Source organism: Rhinopithecus bieti, unplaced genomic scaffold, assembly GCF_001698545.2.
Source record: "Rhinopithecus bieti isolate Rb0 unplaced genomic scaffold, ASM169854v2 scaffold_11744, whole genome shotgun sequence".
Classification (NCBI taxonomy): Eukaryota; Metazoa; Chordata; class Mammalia; order Primates; family Cercopithecidae; genus Rhinopithecus; species Rhinopithecus bieti.
The window spans coordinates 341,482-361,128 of NW_016807094.1; the positions used below are offsets into that span (position 1 = coordinate 341,482).

Here is a 19,647-nt window from a genome sequence, read left to right on the forward strand (position 1 = left end):
GGATTGCTTGGGCCCAGCAGTTCAAGGCTGCAGTGAGCCATGATTGTGCCACTGTACTCCAGCTTGGGCAACAGAGTGAGACCTTGTCTCAAAAAAGAAAAAGAAAATAAAAAAAGTAATATCTGATCATTGTAAAAAAAAATTGGGAAGTTTAGAAAAGTTTAAGAGAAAAGAAAAAAATTGCCCATAATCCTAAACAGCAACTTTCATTAAGTTTCATTAAGGTCTCTTCCTCTTTTTTTTTTTTTTTTTTTTTTGAGATGGAGTTTTGCTCTTGTTGCCCAGGCTGGAGTACAGTGGCACAATTTCAGCTCACTGCAACCTCTGCCTTCTGGTTTCAAGCGATTCTCCTGCCTCAGCCTCCTGAGTAGCTGGGATTAAAGGCACCTACCACCACGCCTGGCTAGTTTTTTGTATTTTTAGCAGAGACAGGGTTTCACCATGTTGGCCAGGCTGGTCTGGAACTCCAGGCCTTGTGACCCACCCGACTTGGCCTCCCAAAGTGCTGGGATTACAGGCATGAGCTACCGCGCCCAGCCAAGTCTCTTCCTTTTTTCTTAGCATCCTTTTGTTCTTTAGCCTTGATCTTGATGAGCTCATCCTCTGTATATAGTAACTTTTTTTTTTTTTTGAGATGGGGTCTCACTGTGTTGCCCAGGCTGGAGTGCAGATCTCAGCTCACTGCAACCTCCTCCTCCCGGGCTCAAGCGATCCTCCTACTTCAGCCTCCCAAGTAGCTGGGACTACAGGCACATGCCACCACGCCTGGCTAATTTCTGCATTTTTTTGTAGAGATGGGGTTTCGCTATGTTGCCCACACTGTTCTGGAACTCCTGGGCTCAAGGGATTCACCTGCCTTGGTCTCCTAAAGTGCTGGGATTACAGGGATGAGCCACTGCACCCTGCCTACAGTAACAGATTTTAGCCAAACTTTTATTCCAATCCTCGTTTTCCAGCCTATGTTGTACAATAAACAGATGGATCTTCCCAGGAGAGGGTTATATGTAGGGATCCTTGCAGAATCACACCCTGTAGAATCACACCCCAGGGAGTGGGCCTCAGTCAGCTGGGGTCCGACCTGCTGTTATTGAGGAGTGGGCTGCCCCTGGACCCCAGGCTGCCCAAGCCCCACTGGTGGTAGTTGGAGGCAGTGCAATGAAAGTACTTGTGTATTTTGCGTCACCAACACACGTCAACCTTTTGTTGTTGTTTCCTGGTGTGGGGTGAAGTGTTTTTCCATTCCCAGGAGTCTCGGTTTGGGGTCATCTGCCGGTTTGGGAATCTGCCCACGGGGGTCACCAGCAGGGAATGGAGCTCCAGCTGGAGCCCTCTCCAGGGGAGCATAGAGGTCCCCGGGTCGAGCCACTTGGCCATGGCATTTCCCTCTCCTACAAATCCCCTTCATTTTCCCACCCGGGTTTGTTTGCTTTGGGAAGGAGCCCAGAAGGAGGAAAATAAACAGCAGCTGGGTCGGCAGGCCTGAGCCTCCCCCAGGCCCCAGCTCATCCTCAGGCCACAGCCCAGGCTGCCCTCCAGACTGGAAGTGAGGGTTTTCCTCCGGAAGCCTAAGACCAGCTTCTCTGACACAGCTCCTGCTTCAGTTCTGCCCTCCTGGAATGGACCAGCTTGCTGATGGAGACCACAGTGTCTGCCAGAGAACCTCTAGTCTGCAGGAGGTTCCCTCCTGGAGCTGCCAGCCAGAGGGGAGAGGCCTCCTTGGGCAGCCCCAGTCTGAGACGGAGACAGGCCCTCAAGGGAAGCCATCATGCACTTTCTAGAGTCTGTTTGTGTCTGTGCTTGGAACTGTGGGCCAGACCTCAGCGGGAGCCAGGGACAGAGTGGGGAAGGTGGGGGCTGGACACCCTGCTGAGCCCAGCTTCCCCCTGAGACTGCTATGTGGGGAATGCTCACGCCTGGCTGTGCAGCTGCCCCTGGCTGCAGGAAGCGGCATGGACTGGCCTTGGGGCAGCCAGTGTCACCACCTGGCCTGAGCGAAGCTCCACTTCCCTTCTCCTCAGCCATGTTTCCTTCACCTCCCCAGGGCCTGGGAGGCAGCTCCCTACCTAGTCCCCATCTCAGGGGTCAGAGAAAGCAGCCAGGGTCCCCCCAAACAGATTGCCAGCCACCTTGCCCAGCAGATCTCTGTGCCGGCCCTTACCCTTTTTTATTTTTCTTTTTTTTTGAGACGAGTCTCACACTGTAACCCTGGTTGGAGTGCAGTTGGCGCGCTCTCAGCTCACTGCAACCTCCACCTCCCAGGTTCAAGTGATTCATCTGCCTCAGCCTTCTGAGTAGCTGGGATTACAGGCACCCACCATCACGCCTCACTAATTTTTTGTATTTTTAGTAGAGATGGGGTTTCACTGTTGGCCAGGCTGGTCTCAAACTCCTGACCTTGTGATCCACCCGCCTCGGCCTCCCAATATGCTGGGACTACAGGCGTGAGCTACCACGCCCGGACCCCTCACCTTTCTTTTTTGAGGTACGGTCTTGCTCTGTTGCCTAGGTTGGAGTGGCGTGATCTTGGCTCACTGCAGCCTCAGTCACCTGGGCTCAAGTGACGCTTCGGCTTCCAGAGTAGCTGGGACTGCAGCTGCGTGCCACCATGCCCGGCTAATTTATTTTTATTTTTTGTAGAGACAGGGTCTTACTATATTGCCCAGGCTGAGTCTTGAACTCCTGGGCTCAAACGACCCTCCCACCTCCGCCTTCCAAAGTGCTGGGATCATAGGCATGAACTACTGCTCCAGCTGGCTTCTGCCTCCTCTGCCATCTCTTTGTTCTTCTAGTATGTGAATGCATGCCTTTCCTGTGGACAGAGGGCTTCCAGAGTCACAGTGATGAAAGAAGTCACTTGATCATCTCCATTTTACAGATAAGAAAATGAGGCTTAAGGAAATTGAGCCCCTCTCCTCACTCAGAATCCTGTGTTCACCCTGTCACTGTCTGAGCCTGGGGACCTGTGTCTGCAAAGTGTGCTGGCCTCTAGCCTAAGGAACCTCTGGGGGACCCAGCCCTGCCCTGCTCCGCCCTGCTCCTCTGTCCCCATATGCAGTGTTTCTGAGCCTGCTTCCAGCATGGCCTCTGGGGTAACCCATTCCTGTCCTTATTTCCAGGTGTCTTGGCACTTTGGTGCCCTGCAACCCAGCCTAGATGTGCCTGTTGCTGACTGTCCTTGGCAGGTACTGGCTGGGGAAGGAGCCTGGTGTAGCTCTGGTTGGGCTATTTTTAATGTCAGGGCTGGGCTACACTCTGCCAGGTCAGTCTTGGATTTAGGGTGCCCGGTGCCAGCCCTCTAGGTTGGCTGTGCAGAGGAGGAGGCAGGAATGAAGGGTAGGGTTGCACCCAGTCTAGCCTTATTACTTGCTCACGCTTACCTGGTGTGGGCCCCGTGGGGAAGGGTCCTCTGCACCCCCTCTCCAGGGCCCGTCTTCCTTCTTCCTGTCCTTGGGCTGTCCCTACAATCTCTGATCTGGCTTCTTCCTCCCGGGCTGCTAACAATAGAGCAGACTCTAAACAAAGGCCCCCCCATTCAACTCAGAACCCGCCCTGTCTCTGTCCCTGCCCGTCTCTGGCTGGGGGGAGTGGGCAGGGCCCACGTCTGTCTCTCTTGCTTCCACCCTGGCTCTGTCCAGGGGCATTGTGGAAGGTCTGACTCCATGTCCAGGGTGGAGAGGGACAAGACTGAACTGGGTGCGGCCCCTCCGCCCTGGGAACTGTAAAACCAGCACTTTTGTTTCTTGTGGGAGTAGTTCTCTTGTTCTCCTGGGCAGTAGGTAAGGAGAAGGGTGGGGCTGGTTGACAGTCCTGCCTGAGGTCTGACTTCCAGCCTTCCTGTTGCAGGAATAGCTCCCTTGACTCCTTCCTCAGGAGAAGTTCCGGAGTGTGTCCTCTCTCAGAACTGGTTCCCAACTCTGACGTTGCCCACCCCTAGCCTTCTTGTCTGTCGTGGGAATCCTGGTTTTTTATTCCTAGAATCTTAGACATAACATTCCTTTGAGATCCAGGGACACAAGGACACCCAGCAAGTTTGTAGCAGAGCTGGGACTAGAACCTGGGACTCTTTTTTTTTTTTTTTTTCGAGACAGGGTCTTGCTCTGTTGTCACCCAGGCTTGGAGTGCAGTGGCGTGGTCTCGGCTCACTGCAACCTCCACCTCTCTGGTTCAAGCGGTTCTCCTGCCCCAGCGTCCCGAGTAGCTGGGATTACAGGTGTGCACCACCATGCCCGGCTAATTTTTGTCCTTTTTAGGAGAGACAGAATTTCACCATGTTGACCAGGATGGTCTTGAACTCCCAACCTCGTGATCTGCCCGCTTCGGCCTCCCAGAGTGCTGGGATTACAGGCGTGAGCCAATGCACCCAGCCTGAACCTGGTACTCTTGATTTGCAGCCGGGTGCTCTGCTTCCATCTGCAAGCATCTTGGTCCCCTCCTCCCCTTGGCAAGAGGGCTCAGCTCCACTCAGGCTTGTCTGGTGGACTGGATGCTGTTCCTACCATGAGTGCTGCCATTTTCTCAGTGTGCAGGCACAGCTTCTTCACCTAGAAATTGGGAATAAAGCCGGGCGCAGTGGTCCATGCCTATAATCCCAGCACTTTGGGAGGCCAAAGTGGGCGGATCATCTGAGGTCAGGAGTTCAAGACCAGCCTGGCCAATGTGGTGAAACCTGGTCTCTACTAAAAATACAAAAATTAGCCAGGCGTGGTGGTGCACGCCTGTAGTCCCAGTTACTTGGGTGGTTGAGGCAGGAGAATCGCTGGAACCTGGGAGGTGGAGGTTGCAGAGAGCCAAGATCGTGCCACTGCTCTCTAGCTTGGGCGACAGAGAGAGATTCTGTCTCAAAAAAGAAAGAAAGAAAAAGAAATTGGAAATAACAAAACATCTGCCAGGTTGCTTTGAGGGAAGAACGAGATTCACATAATAATAAAGGCCAATGGGAACCCTCACCCCCCACCCCCATGGCATCCTGTGGCCTCTGTCTCTCCCTGGGTAGCTGTCCAGCCCTCAGCAGTCTCCTGATGGTCCACCAGGGCTGGTGGGGGTGGTGAGGGACCTGCTGAGGAAGTTCCTCGGCTTGACTGTGGTGGTCCCTTTAGACGTGAGGCTGGCAAGGGGTGACCCTTGTTTGGAGTGAGGCCCGCTTCCCTCTCCCTTAGCTGAGAAGCCCCAGGGTTAGGCACTGTCTATGGAGGAGGGCCCTCTGGCTGGGATGCAGTGTGTTTGTGGACCAGAGCTGCAGATGTCCAGCAGTGTCCAGATGTCGCTCAGCCTTGAGCCCAGCAGAGCGGCATTCAGCAAGTTATTGCCACCGTATTTACGGATACACTTACACCTTCCTTCCCCCCGGGGGGGCAGCTTCTCTTCCAAGCTCTCCACTGCTCTCTCTTGGGACTCCCCCTTGGGGCAGGGAAATGGTTGGGGAAGGCGGCACAGCACGAGGAGCTTAGGATTTTAGCAGGATTTTCCCATGTCTACCTTCTCCCAGCATCCTGACCCCGCCACCCACCGCTGCCCCTGTTTCCTGTCGGTGGCCATTCCCCTCTGCTGCTGGGGAAGGGGTGTGGGGAAGGGGTGCGTGTGGAAAGGGGGCTGGTTGAGGGGGGCTCCTCCTGAAATAGCTACACTTTCAAATGCCTGGGAAGCAGCTGTGCACATCTGGTGGCCTGAGCCTGCTGTCTGGGGTCTGCCGTCTGGGGTTGCCGGACTGCTTCTGTTTAATCAGCCTGAAACTCTGAGTCACTAGGGATGGCGGGAGGAGAGGAAGGCGGCAGCTGGGAGCCGGCCTGGCCCCTGCCTCTGCCTGTTCCAGGTGTGCTCACGGCTGCCTGCCATAAAAGGCTGTGAGACCTGCAGGACCATTCGTCATCCTCCTGGAGGGCAGCATTGGGGCTGTCACAGGGAAGACTTATCCTTGGTGATCTTTGTTCCTGGGGTGGGGCCAGGTTGCCCCAGCCACTCCACCCTCCCCTGGTCCCCATCACAGTGAGACAACCCGGGTGCTGCCTGGCTTCATGGGTGGACCAGCCTGAGTTCTGCTTACTCACTGAGGCTGCGCTGGGATGTGCAAAGACCACAGACCTCGGTGCCCTCACACCTGTACTTGGTCCCAGTCCCAGCTCTGCCATTTCTAACCTCATTTCCTGCATCTGTACGCGGGGGAACAGCGCATGCGCTTTGAAACCCGCCCATGAGCATGACGGTGTCTGTGAGAGGTCTGGCTCATAGTAGGCCCTCATGGTATCACGGCGTCCATTCTCCCCGCAGCCGCTGACCTCTGCAGGTCAGTTCCCAGGACAGTGGAGCCAAACATAGACCAAGCGGGAAGTTCACCTCCCTGGTACAAAGTACGGCCCTGCTGCTCATTAACCTTTAGATGCACCTAAACCTCTGCAGAGAGAGAGAGGGGTTCCTGACGGCAGTGACCACCCACAGGCCTGCCCCACCTCAGATCCCTAGCCTGGGCTCGAGGAGACCAGGAGGTGAGGAAGCACTTCCAGAGGAGAGGCAGTGCTGATGGTAATGGCCGTGGCCTCTGAACACCTGCTATGCACCAGGTCCTCGCGACCACCTCTGAGGGAGGTCGCGTGACCCCGCTTTATAGATGAGGACACTGAGGTTCTGCGGAGAGGGGAACTGCCCCAGTAGTGAGTAGCTGAGATTTGAACCGCTCTGTGGGACTCAAAAGAGGCTTCTAGGTGCTGGGAGGGCTGGGAGAGAAGGGGCCTTAGGGCCTCGGCCTCAGGGCCACGTGTGATCCTGCCCAATCTGTAGGAAAGCCAGATCCTGGAGTCTCTGAGGGAGCCTGGGGCGTTCCACAGAAACCTGTCAGACCGCTTCCCTGCCCCACCCAGTTTCCTGCCCAATGACTGGGGTGTCTCCTCCCTGCAGCCTTTCCCAGGGAGCCCCAGTGGCTGAGGGTGGGCCCAGGGGACCTCAGAAGCTGCTAGAGGTCCTGGGTGTCTTCTCTTGCCCCTGAGACAGTTGGGTCAGGGCAGCAAGGTGAGTGAACAGGGGCTTCTGGCGGCAGCTGGCCCTTTACTGCCCTGTCCCCTGGGGCTCATCCCCCTAAGAGGTCAGAGATGCAAGCCCAGGACACACACACAGCTGCACCCCTGGGGCTCACTGCTCCCAGGGTATCTCATGGGCAGCCCCTCCCTGGGCCTGTTACCCTTCTGGACACCCACTCATCCCCAGCCTGCATCCTCATTGAAACCCCTGGGGCCATGGTGATTACATGGCAAGACAGGCAGGACTTGGGGATGGGCTGAAGCTGGGGGCTGGGCCAGGTGACTTCCTGCTTCCTGACTTCCTCCTTTGTGCCCCCAGTAGCCACAATGGAGGTGATGAACCTGATGGAGCAGCCAATCAAGGTGACTGAGTGGCAGCAGACGTACACCTACGACTCGGGTATCCATTCGGGCGCCAACACCTGCGTGCCCTCCATCAGCAGCAAGGGCATCATGGAGGAGGATGAGGCCTGCGGGCGCCAGTACACGCTCAAGAAGACCACCACCTACACCCAGGGGGTGCCCCCCAGCCAAGGTCAGGACCCCTTGGAACTATTCCATGGGGTAGAAAACCTGCCTGGGTCCTGGAGAGAGGTCAGAGTGAAAGGAGGCGGATTCTAGGGGGTCCCTGGTCTGAGGGAGGAGGCACAGCTCATACTAACAGGGGGCCCACCCAGTCTGAAGGAGGAGGTGCAACTACTTCAGGGTGCTGCATCTGGGAGGGTCACAGAATCCTCTTCTGTGAAGAGGGAAGGTAGGGAGGGAAGGCATAGTCCCTGCCCTCAGGGTGCCTCCAGTCTGAAGGAAGAGGCACAGTTCTTGCCTTCTGTGAATATAAGAATCTGATGAGGACGTTGGGCACGGTGGCTCACGCCTTTAATCCCAGCACTTTGGGAGACTGGGGTGGGTGGATCACCTGAGGTCAGGAGTTCGAGACCAGCCTGGCCAACATGGTGAAACCCCATCTCTACTAAAAATAAAAAATTAGCCGGGTGTGGTGGCATGCACCTGTAGTCCCAGCTACTAGGGAGGCTGAGGCAGGAGAATTGTTTGAACCCAGGAGGCAGAGGTTGGAATGAGCTGAGATTGTGCCACTGCACTCCAGCCTGGGTGACAGAGTGAGACTCCATCTCAAATAATAATAATAATAATAATAATAATAATAAAAATAAGAATCTGATGAGGAGGCATCACTGTGGCTCTCAGGAAGCCCATGGATGGCAGGGAGGACACAGCCCTTTGGCTCTAGAAGCCTCATGTTTGATGGAAGAGCCAGGGCCCTAGCCTCCAGGAACCCCCCCAGGGATTCTCCTTTGGGTAGAGGAGGTGTAGGTCTCAAGCCTGAGGGCCCCTCGTTGGGAGGGAGACCAGGCCTCTGCTGCTGACATGCAGATAGGCCAAGGCTGTGGGACGAGTGACTGACTCAGCTCTGGGGCTTAGTCCTGGCTGGGAGTGCCCCGCCAGCCCTAGCCTCCCCTGCCCCTCTCGGGGAGAGGAGTAGCCAGGCCCTAGAAATGTTGACCACAGGTGCCTCCAGGGCCCTGAACATGCCATGGGGTGGGCTGTGGGCTCTGGGAGTAGTGAGGGTGGACTGTGGCTGGTGGGGCTCTACGGAGCTCAGCCCCTGCACGCCAGTCTTCTCCCTGACAGCTGGTAGGGGGAGTAGGGGGCCTCTTGGCTGGGCAGGGCCAGGCACTGTGTTGGTAGCAAAAAGTACAGCATCCAGGTGGGAAAGCCATGCAGCTGTCTCCTCCTTCCCAACTAATTAGAGGGTGGAACCTCTGCGTCCCTCTCCCTGGGGGCATCAGGACAGTTGCCAGGGTGTGGCTGCTTGGGCACCTACCTGTGGAACTCCCAGACCCACCCAGGGGGAGGAAGGAAGTTAGAGAGGAGCCTGATGTCTCAGCTGAGGACCCAGCTCCTGGCTCCCTGAACCCACAGCCCTGACTTTCCCTCTGATCTGCTGTGAGATGTGATGTTGGTGGCTCTCTGGGCCTCTGTTTGCCTGCCTGTATAGTGGGAGGATTGCTGCTGTTGGGGATGATGAGGGTGTAATTAGACTCCTGAGATTTCAGGGTTGAAAAGAGACCTGATGGGTAAGGGAGGAGAATGGAGTAGGGGTTTGGGCCCCTGAGCCAGGCTGCCTTATAACCCCTCTGTGCCCAGTTTTCCCATCTGTAAAGAGGAGCCAATGATAGTACTTACCTTGCAGGGTCATTGTCAGATTATATGAGAAAATAGCAGGGCACTGAATTCACTGCCAGGCACATAATAAGTGTGCAAAAAAAAAAAAAAAAAAAAAAAAATTCCCGTGATGGACAGAACACGTGGGGCCCATTTTACAGATGAGGTTACTGAGGTGATGGTGACTTCCCCAAGGTCCCTGGGGAGAGGTGGAATGGCCAGTCATGCGCTGGGGCTTTGGGCAGGGTGAAAGGTAGCCCAGAGGGCCGAGGTGGGGCTGTCTGCAGCCTGCCCTGCTCCCCAGTGTCTGCCCAGCCCACTGCCCGCACTCAGTCCCTGTCCCCATGGCTCCCAGGTGACCTGGAGTACCAGATGTCCACAACAGCCAGAGCCAAACGGGTGCGGGAGGCCATGTGCCCTGGCGTGTCAGGCGAGGACAGCTCACTGCTGCTGGCCACCCAGGTGGAGGGGCAGGCCACCAACCTGCAGCGACTGGCCGAGCCGTCCCAGCTGCTCAAGTCGGCCATCGTGCATCTCATCAACTACCAGGACGACGCCGAGCTGGCCACTCGAGCCCTGCCCGAGCTCACCAAGCTGCTCAACGACGAGGACCCGGTCCGTGAGGGTCCCGGCTAGGGTGGGGGCTGGGCAGGGAGGGGAGAGAGCAGATGTCCTCAGGGGAGGGACATGGTAGGGGTGGAGGAAGGTTATGACCCGGACTCCCCTGTATGTGACGAGTCTGGGGGCCTCCTCAGCTCTGTGGAAGGGTGTCCCGGCCCCTCCTTAGTGCTCACGTCCCCGCACCTGCCTTCGCCCTCCAGGTGGTGGTGACTAAGGCGGCCATGATTGTGAACCAGCTGTCGAAGAAGGAGGCGTCACGGCGGGCCCTGATGGGCTCACCCCAGCTGGTGGCCGCTGTCGTGCGCACCATGCAGAATACCAGCGACCTGGACACGGCCCGCTGTACCACCAGCATCCTGCACAACCTCTCCCACCACCGGGAGGGGCTGCTCGCCATCTTTAAGTCGGGCGGCATCCCTGCTCTGGTCCGCATGCTCAGGTACCCACCCCTGCTCAGTGCAGGAGTCCAGGACCCCCTCTCACTTGGGCCTCTCCCCTTCCTTCCCTGGGTTTCCGTAAATACCCAGCGAGCACCTATCATATGCCAGGCAGAAGCACACCCCATCCTGGTGCTCAGTGGCTCACAGCCCAGCAGGGAACACAGGCATGTAAACAGCAGGTTAATGATCAGGATATGACACAGGCTGTGGCAGAAGAGCATTGAGATTGCTCAGAGGTGGAATCGCTTAATGGCAGGGGATTAACAGATGAGTGAAGTTTGGCTAGTGTAGAGGAAGGGAAGAGTGTCCCAGGCAGAGGGAACAGCAAATGCAAAGTTCCTTACAAACTTTCTGTTTCTGGGCCCCCTACAAAATGTTGATTGGTCTCATTTCTCGTTTTTTTTGAGATGAGGCCATGCTGTCGCCCAAGCTGGACTGCAGTGGCATGATCTCAGCTCACTGCAGCCTCCACCTCCCAGGTTTGAATGTTCCTTCTGCCTCAGTCTCTTGAGTAGCTGGGATTGCAAGTGTCTGCCACCATGCCCAGCTAATTTTTTTTTATTTTGAGACAGAGTTTTCCTCTTGTCGCCCAGGCTGGAGTGCAATGGTGCAGTCTCAGCTCACTGCAACCTCCGCCTCCCGGGTTCAAGCGATTCTCCTGCCTCAGCCTCCCAAGTAGCAGGGATTACAGGTGCCCACCACCACGCCTGGCTAATTTTGTATTTTAGTAAAGATGGGGTTTCACCATGTTGGCCAGGCTAGTCTTGAACTCCTGACCTCAGGTGATCTGCCCGCCTTGGCCTCCCAAAGTGCTGGGATTACAGGCGTCTGCCACCATGTCCAGCTCAATTTTGTATTTTTAGTAGAGACGGAGTTTCGCCACGTTGGCCAGGCTGGTCTCGAACTCCTAACCTCAGGTGATCCCCCGCCTCGGCCTCCCAAAGTGCTGAGATTACAGATGTGAGCCACCACGCCTGGCCTCATTTCTCATCCCTATACCAGGCTGGGAGCTCCATGAAGGGGAGACACTGATTTCACTCCCTTCTGAATGCCTTGCAAGGCCTCTCTAATATGTGGCCTTCTACATGGTAGTTACTTAGTAGGAATCAGTGTCTAGGGACCTACTGTGTACTCAGCACAGGGCTGGGGGCTCAGAAGCAGGAGGAGTCATTGTCTCAGTTGGGAGAAGACAGGTGCTGTTTGCTTCATGCTTAAGAGCCAGGCAGGCTCAAGAAGTGATGAGATTTTAGCAAAGGGATATTTCTAGAGGGGTGTCAGTAGCGGGGAGGCTTCCTGGGGAAGGTGGGAACCCATGCCAGGCTCACATGTATGTCAGGCCCCTGGGACCTCGGCATACTAACCCCTGCCCACCCCCCCCAGCTCCCCTGTGGAGTCGGTCCTGTTCTACGCCATCACCACGCTGCATAACCTGCTCCTGTATCAGGAGGGCGCCAAGATGGCCGTGCGCCTGGCTGATGGGCTGCAAAAGATGGTGCCCCTGCTCAACAAGAACAATCCCAAGTTCCTGGCCATCACCACCGACTGCCTGCAGCTCCTGGCCTATGGCAACCAGGAGAGCAAGGTGGGCCCTCCCCAACCCTCCCCAACCCTCCCGAGGCCTGAAGCCCACTCTTGCGTCACCCTCTATCCTCCACAGCTTCGGGCCGCTGCCCCTTACTCCTTTTAGATGAGATATAGGAGCAGATATGCATGCTTCATTATGCGGCTGAATTGCTCAGAATTATTATTTTGAGTATAAGGAAAAAAAATCACTCATCCTCATATAGCCACTATTGTTATTTCGATATGCTCCGTTAAGAGCTGTTCTGTGGGCAGACTACAGATGTGTGCACATTCTTGTCATCATAACAATCTGCAACATTGCATCTGTTTTCTGCCTGCTTTTTTTTTTTGTTTTTTGAGACAGGGTCTCACTCTATTGCCCAGGCTGGAGTGCAGTGGTGTAATCAGGGCTCACTGCAACCTTGACTTCCTGGGCTCAGATGATCCTCCCATCTCAGCCTCAAGAGTAGCGGGGACTTCAGGCATGTGCCACCATGCCCGACTAATTCTTTTTTACCTTTCTTTTCTTTCTTTTTTCTTTTTTTTTTTTTGAGATGGAGTCTCACTCTGTCGCCCAGGCTGGAGTGCAGTGGCGCGATCTCAGCTCACTGTAACTTCCGCCTCCCGGGTTCAAGTGATTCTCCTGCCTCAGCCTCCCAAGTAGCTGGGATTACAGGTGCCCGCCACAACGCCCAGCTAATTTTTGTATTTTTAGTAGAGACAAGGTTTCACCAGGTTGGCCAGGCTGGTCTCGAACTCCTGACCTTAGGTGATCCATTTGCCTCGGCCTCCCAAAGTGCTGGGATTACAGGCGTGAGCCACCACGCCCGGCCCCTGAATAATTTTTTGTAGAGGTGAGATTTCTCCATGTTGCCCAGGCTGGTCTCAAACTCCTGGGTTCAAGTGATCTGTCTGCCTTGGCCTCCCAAAGTGTCAGGATTACAGGTGTGAGTCACTGTGTCTGGCCTGCATGATGTTTAAAAAAAATTTTTTTTGCTCTATTGTCCTCAAAACCACCCTCTAATAATGACAGATTGCCTTTTCCTTTCCGCTTTCCCCTTTCTTTTTCCTTTTCCTTTCCCTCTTCCTCTCTTCCTCGCTTTCTTCCTTCCTTCCCATTTCTTCCTCTTCTTTCTTTTTTGAGACGGTCTCACTGTGTGACCCAGGCTAGAGTGCAGTGGCGTGATCCTAGCTCACTGCAACCTCAAACTCCTGAGCTCGAGCATTCCTCCCACCTTAGCCTTCCTGATAACTAGGACTACAGGAACGTACCACTGAGCTAAGTTTTGAATTTTTTGTGGGAATGGGGTCTTGCTCTGTTGCCCAGGCTACCCTCAAGGAATCCTTCTCTCAGCCTCCGAAATACTGGGATTAAAGTCATGAGCCACCATACCCAGCCTACAGATAGCAATCATTAAGTGGAGACCTCAGGCTTTATTCTGAGGGAGGGTATTTAGATTGCTCCTATTCCACCTTTATAACAATGCTGTCTAACAAAATAACGAATGTCTTTGGGCGTATAGCCTTTGTCAAAGAGTGGAAAAAATTCTCATCAATTTTTAACACTTCTAGGCTTTTACCCAAATGGCCAGATTGGTTTCCAGAAGGATTGGACTAATTTTCAGTGTCATAACTGGTAATGGGTGTGCATATAGTCTTGTCACATCCTTGTCAGCACTGGGTATTATCCTTTTTTTCAAAATTTTGGCTTACGTAACAGTCACGAAACTATTGGGGTGGGCTGGGTGTGGTGGCTCACTCCTGTAATCCCAGCACTTTGGGAGGCCGAGGCAGGTGAATTGCCTGAGGTCAGGAGTTTGAAACCAGCCTGGCCAACATAGTGAAACCCCATCCCCACCAAAAATACAGAAATTAGCTGGGCGTGGTGGCACACACCTGTAATCCCAGCCACTTGGGAGGCTGAGGCATGAGAATTGCTTGAACCCAGGAGGCGAAGGTTGCAGTGAGCTGAGCTGAGATCATGCCACTGCACTCCAGCCTGGGTGACACAGCGAGACTCTATCTCAAAAAAACAAACAAACAAAAAACTACTGGGGTGTTTGGCTGGGTGTGGTGGCTCACACCTGTAATCCCAGCACTTTGGGAGGCTGAGGTGGGAGGATCATTTGAGGCCAGGAGTTCAAGACCAGCCTGGGCAGCATAGCGAGACCCCCATCTTTATAAAAAGAAAAAAATACATTAAAATAAAAAAACAAACTATTTGTGCGTTAGCTGAAGCTCAGTAATGACAGCTCTGTCTCCTGCCCCGCTCCTCCTTGTTCCTGTCATATTCCCCGTCCTTCTCACACTCATTCCCTCTTCACCTGCAGCTGATTATCCTGGCCAATGGTGGGCCCCAGGCCCTCGTGCAGATCATGCGTAACTACAGTTATGAGAAGCTGCTCTGGACCACCAGTCGTGTGCTCAAGGTGCTGTCCGTGTGTCCCAGCAATAAGCCTGCCATTGTGGAGGCTGGTAAGTATGATGGCCTTGAGGGCGGCTGAGGTGGGGGCTCTGCCCAGCTGCCAAGCTGAGTCAGCCGTGCTGCCCATGGCTGATGGCACCCCTATCCCTGCCCCAGGTGGGATGCAGGCCCTGGGCAAGCACCTGACCAGCAACAGCCCCCGCCTGGTGCAGAACTGCCTGTGGACCCTGCGCAACCTCTCGGACGTGGCCACAAAGCAGGTGAGGGAGGTATCTGGGCTTGGGGTTGACCTCTTCAGCTGCCCCATCCAGCCTCCTGTCTGGGCATCTGACCTTAGGTACTATGGGAGGACTGGGGGCTCTAAATCTCTCTTCCTTGTGGCTGAGGCTGGAAATGCCTTGAAGACCCTCATCTCTTTTTTTTGGTTTTTGACAGAATCTCGCTGTGTCACCCAGGCTGGAGTGCAGTGGTGTAGTCTCGGCTCACTGCAAGCTCCACCTCCTGGGCTCAAGCGATTCTCCTGCCTCACCCTCCCGAGTAGTTGGGACTCTAGGAGTGTGCCACCATGTCTGGCTAATTTTTGTATTTTTAGTAGAGGCAGGGTTTCACCTTGTTGGTCAGGCTGGTCTCGAACTCCTGACCTCAGGTGATCCACCTGCCTCGGCCTCCCAAAGTGCTACGATTACAGGCGTGAGCTGCTGTATCCAACAAGAGAACAGTTTTGACCTGGGCCCTGGGGTGGGGCAATAGTGTACAAAGAGATAGGCTCCCATGACTAAAAATACAATTTAAGGAAAAATGCAGCTCCAGGGCAAGTGCCCTGTGTCTCCTTTCAACAACCATTCCTCAGGACATTAGCTCATTCAACCTGGGGTTAGAGTGTGGGACCCTGTGGGTTAGATGAAGGCACTGAGGCTCGGGGAGCTAATAGCCATGGTCAGAGGTAGTAAATGGCAGAACTGGAATTTGAACCCAGGACTGTCCGTCCTCAAAGCTGGAGTTTTTCTGTCCCACCACAAGGCTTATGTGTCTCCCTGGGAGAAGTGAGACGTCTGAGGTAGTGATTTTACTGGAAGTGGATTTGGCTCAGGGCCCCAGGGTGGTCGGGCAGCACTGCTGCCTTCACTAAGGCCCAGAAAGGTGACAAGTGAGTAGACGTGGCTCAGCTGGGCCACGGAAACATGTGGCCCCCTCAACAGTTGCCTCCTGGTCTTGAGGTCTCCCTTGGACACCGTACTTTGGCCTGAGGAGGGTTCTGCCTGGGTCTGAGGCCCCCAGGGAAAGGCTGATGGGTTGGAGGGAAGAGACGTGAGGCATAGAGTCAGGCCTGGGTTCAGATCCAGCCACTGGCTGTGTGTCTATGGGCAAGTTCCTCAACCTCTCTGAGCCTCATTGCCTCATTTGCACCACAAGATAGTAACACCCTCTCACAGGGTGTGGCGGGTCATGGGGATGAAAATTCCCAGGCACACCCAGGCAGGGCTGACCCCTCTAGGTCATCCCGCTCCCCTTGGACATATTTGAGAAGGCTCCCTGGAGTTGGCTGCTCCTTGACTCCCCCATCCCTTCCTTTCCCTCCAGGAGGGCCTGGAGAGTGTGCTGAAGATTCTGGTGAACCAGCTAAGCGTGGATGATGTCAACGTCCTCACCTGTGCCACGGGCACACTCTCCAACCTGACTTGCAACAACAGCAAGAACAAGACGCTGGTAACACAGAACAGCGGTGTGGAGGCTCTCATCCACGCCATCCTGCGTGCTGGTGACAAGGACGACATCACAGAGCCTGCCGTCTGCGCCCTGCGCCACCTCACTAGCCGCCACCCTGAGGCCGAGATGGCCCAGAACTCTGTGCGTCTCAACTATGGCATCCCGGCCATTGTGAAGCTGCTCAACCAGCCCAACCAGTGGCCACTGGTCAAGGTACTGCTGTTAGGCGAGGGGAAGGAGCTCCCTGCAGCAGGCTTAGGTGCTGTATTGGTACAGGCAAAGCTGCTGTAGCAAAGAAGCCCTAAATACAGTGGCTTGAATAAGACAGAAGTTTATTTCTCTCGTGTAATAGTTTAGACCTCAACAATGGCTCTGCTCTCCAGATTCTTTCTATCTTCTAGCTCCATCAGCCCCTAGGGCAGAGCTCAGAATTCAAAATGCACAGGAGTACCCTGGGCGGTTTCATTAAACTGCAGGTTCCGCGGTGGCTCATGCCTGTAATTCCACCACTTTGGGAGGCCAAGGTAGGAGGATTGCTTGAGGCCAGGAATTTGAAACCAGCCTGGACAACATAGTAAGACTTGTCTCGACAACAACAGCAAAAATTAGCCAGGTGTGGTGGTGCACACCTGTAGTCCCAGCTACTGGGGAGGGGAGGCTTAGGTGGGAGGATTGCTTGAGCACAGGAGTTGGAGGTTACAGTGAGCTATGACTGCATCAGTGCACTTCAGCCTGGGTGACAGAGCAAGAATCTATGTCTTAAAAGAAAAGAAAAACAGGAAGTTGGGTGCAGATGCAGACATCTGTAGTTCTAGCACTTTGTGAGGCAGAGGCGGAGGCGGAGGTGGAGGGATCACTTGAGGCCAGGAGTTTGAGACCAGCCTGGGTAACATATTGAGACACCCATCTCTTAAAAAAAATTGAAAAACAAAATAGTGTACAAAGAGATAGGCCCCATGACTAAAATACAATTTAAGGAAAAATGCAGCTCCAGGGCAAGTGCCCTGTGTCTCCTTTCAACAACCATTCCTCAGGCCTCCCCCAGCAATATGCTGTTTATCAAGTGCCCACCCTGTGCTGGCCCTCTGCATGGCATTTGTGGACATTAGCTCATTCAACCTGGGGTTAGAGTGTGGGACCCTGTGGGTTAGATGAAGGCACTGAGGCTCGGGGAGCTAATAGCCATGGTCAGAGGTAGTAAATGGCAGAACTGGAATTTGAACCCAGGACTGTCCGTCCTCGGCAGAGGCCGAGGCGGGTGTATCACGAGGTCAGGAGATAGAGACAAATAAACAATCTAAAACAAACACACACACATAGACACACGCGCGCACACACGCACACACACTGCAGGTCCTAATTCAGCAGGCCTACTGCAGAGAGCCCATGATTCCATATGTCTTTTTTTTGTTGTTTTGAGACAATGTCTTTGTCTATTGCCCAGGCTGGAGTGCAGTGGTACAATCTTGGCTCACTGCAACCTCTGCCTCCTGGGTTCAAGCGATTCTCCTGCGTTGGTCTCCTGAGTAGTTGAGATTATAGGTGCATGCCACCATGTCCGGATAATTTTTGTATTTTTAGTAGATTTCACCATGTTGCTCAGAATGGTCTCAAACTCCTGAACTCAAGCAATACACCAGCCTCGGCCTCCTGAAGTGTGGGGATTACAGGTGTAAGACACCGGGCCCGGATGATTCTGTATTTCTTTTCTTTTTTTTCTTTTTTTTTTTTGAGACAGAGTTTTGCTCTTGTTGCCCAGGCTGGAGTGCAATGGCACAATCTCGGCTCACCGCAACCTCTGCCTCCTGGGTTCAAGCGATTCTCCTGCTTTAGCCTCCCAAGTAGCTGGGTCTACAGGCATGTGCCACCATGCCCAGCTAATTTTGTGTTTTTTAGTTGAGACAGGGTTTCTCTATGTTGGTTAGGCTGGTCTCGAACTCCTGACTTCAGGTGATCCACCCACCTCGGACTTCCAAAGTGCTAGGATTACAGGCGTGAGCCACCGTGCCCGGCCCAATTCTGTATTTCTTTTTTTTTTTTTTGAGACGGAGTCTTGCTCTGTCACCCAGGCTGGAGTGCTGTGGCCGGATCTCAGCTCACTGCAAGCTCCGCCTCCCGGGTTTACGCCATTCTCCTGCCTCAGCCTCCTGAGTAGCTGGGACTACAGGCGCCCGCAACCTTGCCCGGCTAGTTTTTTGTATTTTTTAGTAGAGACGGGGTTTCACCGTGTTAGCCAGGATGGGCTCGATCTCCTGACCTTGTGATCCCCCATCTCTGCCTCCCAAAGTGCTAGGATTACAGGCTTGAGCCACCGCGCCCAGCCTCCAATTCTGTATTTCTAACAAGCTCGCAGGTGCTGCTACTGGTCCATGGAGCACATTTCTTATGCCACTGGGTATAGACGAGAGAGTTGTCCTCACACGAATGAGTGGACTGTATCATCCCCACGGATGTATTCTAGCCCTGAGAACTGGGAAGGGCTAGCGGCCACCAGAAAGTGTCAGACATCACTCCTGCTCACACCCTGTAACTTGGTCATTCGGCCACATCAAGGTGCAAGGAGGTTAGGAAATGTGATCACCAGCCAGATGGCCGTGTGTCCTGCTGAAAATCAGGAGAGCCACTACAGAGACACAGGGCAGAGAGGATTCTGGGGGATGCTTAGCCTCTCCCATAGGGAGTTGGGCGTGTAAAGGGGTGGGGTCTTCTTCTTGAGGCTACCTGGGTGGAAGAGAGATGTGTGTCACTTCCCTGTCAGGCAGGGGAAGTGAGAGTGGGCCAAGGGCTGGGCAGGCCCAAGGGACAGTTATGGAGAAAGGCATGTGTATGTGTGTGTATCCATATGTAGAGATAAGGAAGGCAGCCAAAGGCAAGGTGGCATCTGGTGCCAGAGAGTGAGGAAGCTACCATAGATGAGGGTCTTGTCAATGGGCACAGGAGCCAGCTGGCAGGGGCATCCGCTAGCTACATTTAAGACAATGTAATAGTACAGACAAGCCAGGCGCAGTGGCTCACGCCTGTAATCCTAGTACTTTGGGAGGCCGAGGCAGGAGGATTACCTGATGTCAGGAGTTTGAGACCAGCCTGGCCAACATAGTAAGTCCCCGCCTCCATAAAAAATACAAAAATTAGCTGGCCATGGTGGCCTGTGCCTGTAATCTCAGCTACTTGGAAGGCCAAGGCAGAAGAATTACTTGAACCCAGAAGGCAGAGGTTGCAGTGAGCTGAGATCTCTCCATTGCACTCCAGCCTGGGTGACAGAGAGAGACTCCGTCTTGGAAAACAAAAACAAAAAACGTGGCTAGGCACTGTAGCTCACGCCTGTAATCCCAGCCCTTTGGGAGGCCGAGGCGGGTGTATCACGAGGTCAGGAGATAGAGACCATCCTGGCTAACATGGTGAAACCCCATCTCTACTAAAATAATACAAAAAAATTAGCCGGGCGTGGTGGTGGGCGCCTGTGGTCCCAGATACTCTGGAGGCTGAGGCAGGAGAATAGTGTGAACCCGGGAGGTGGAGCTTGCAGTGAGCCAAGATCACGCCACTGTACTCCAGCCTGGGTGACAGAGTGAGACTCCGTCTCAAAAAGAAAAAAAATTGGAAGGCCGAGACGGGCAGATCACGAGGTCAGGAAATAAAGACCATCCTGGCTAACACGGTGAAACCCCATCTCTACTAAAAAATACAAAAAACTAGCCGG

The 19,647-nt window shown here is 54.2% G+C and overlaps 1 protein-coding gene across 1 annotated transcript in view; it reads left to right on the top strand.

Annotated features, from left to right (window-relative positions):
- Positions 1-7,326: 7,326 nt before the first annotated feature.
- Positions 7,327-19,647, top strand: part of JUP (junction plakoglobin) — a 17,656-nt gene continuing 5,335 nt past the window's right edge. The window contains exons 1-8 of the mRNA XM_017880229.1: positions 7,327-7,542; positions 9,547-9,806; positions 10,013-10,251; positions 11,633-11,834; positions 14,146-14,290; positions 14,397-14,500; positions 15,822-16,234; positions 18,349-18,382. Coding sequence (XP_017735718.1) covers positions 7,335-7,542; positions 9,547-9,806; positions 10,013-10,251; positions 11,633-11,834; positions 14,146-14,290; positions 14,397-14,500; positions 15,822-16,234; positions 18,349-18,382 — 1,605 coding nt within the window. The 5' untranslated portion in view covers positions 7,327-7,334. The remainder of the gene's footprint in view (positions 7,543-9,546; positions 9,807-10,012; positions 10,252-11,632; positions 11,835-14,145; positions 14,291-14,396; positions 14,501-15,821; positions 16,235-18,348; positions 18,383-19,647) is intronic.